Source organism: Wasmannia auropunctata, unplaced genomic scaffold (genome assembly GCF_000956235.1).
Source record: "Wasmannia auropunctata unplaced genomic scaffold, wasmannia.A_1.0 LD336078.1, whole genome shotgun sequence".
NCBI lineage: Eukaryota > Metazoa > Arthropoda > Insecta > Hymenoptera > Formicidae > Wasmannia > Wasmannia auropunctata.
Window position 1 is genome coordinate 1,988,323 of NW_012026812.1, and position 986 is coordinate 1,989,308.

Consider the following 986-nt stretch of genomic DNA (forward strand, 5'->3'; position numbering starts at 1 on the left):
GCAAAAACGTGGAGTGCCGTGCCTGGATGGGGCCCTACCGGGATTCGGTCACACGTTGCCGGTGATCTCCATGAAGACGCATTTCTCCGATTTCTGTTGCAAGATCTATAATGACTATAAGGGTCGTAGCATGGTTGGCATCTACGACTTCACGTCGCCGTCGTTGATGATTCTCGAACCAGAGCTGGTGAAAACGGTGTTGCAAACTAATTATTCGAATTTTTCCGAAAACACTTTGGAAATTGATCCCAAAGTGGACCCGCTCGTGTCACACAGTCCTTATATCCTTAACGGTGAGAAATGGTTAGCCAACAGAAAGCGCTTGACTTATGCGTTTTCTAGCATGCGTTTGAAGCTCCTGTTCGAAAATGTTAAAAATGTGTGTGCATCGTACGAGAATTACATAAACGAAAAGCTGAGAAACAAACAAACGGAGTTTGAGCTGAAGACCCTGTTCGCCAGGTACACCGCGCAGGTAGTAGCTGCTGCTGGTTTCGGCGTGGATGGATATTGCTTCGATGACGAGAAAAAGGAAATATCTTTCCGAAGACTCGGAAAAGCCGTTTTCGAGCCGTCGAAACGACATAAAATTGTGATGGCTTTCACGTTTTTCATTCCGTCGCTAAACAAAATCTTCAAAGTAAGCTTCGTCCCGAAGCACGTCGACCATTTCTTCAGAAAACTGGTTGCGGATCTCATGGAGCAAAGAAGGAAGGACGGAATACCTAGGAATGATTTTCTCTATTTTATGACCGAATTGGAGCGAGCGGAGGGCACTAAATTCGACACCGAATACCTCACGGGGCAGGCGATGTCGTTCGTCCTGGAGAGCTATGAGACCTCCAGCAGTATTATGAGCTACGCCGGATTCTATTTGGCTAAAAATCCAGAAATACAGGAGAAATTACGCGAAGAGGTGATATCCGTACTTAACAAATATGACGGTGAACTGACTTACGAAAATTTGAGAGAGATGACGTACATGG

At 45.7% G+C, this 986-nt stretch overlaps 1 protein-coding gene across 1 annotated transcript in view; it reads left to right on the top strand.

Annotated features, from left to right (window-relative positions):
• The window catches only part of LOC105449104 (cytochrome P450 6a2-like), a 13,212-nt gene that overhangs the window by 11,646 nt on the left and 580 nt on the right, over window positions 1-986 (top strand). The window contains exon 2 of the mRNA XM_011688104.1: window positions 1-982. Coding sequence (XP_011686406.1) covers window positions 1-982 — 982 coding nt within the window. The remainder of the gene's footprint in view (window positions 983-986) is intronic.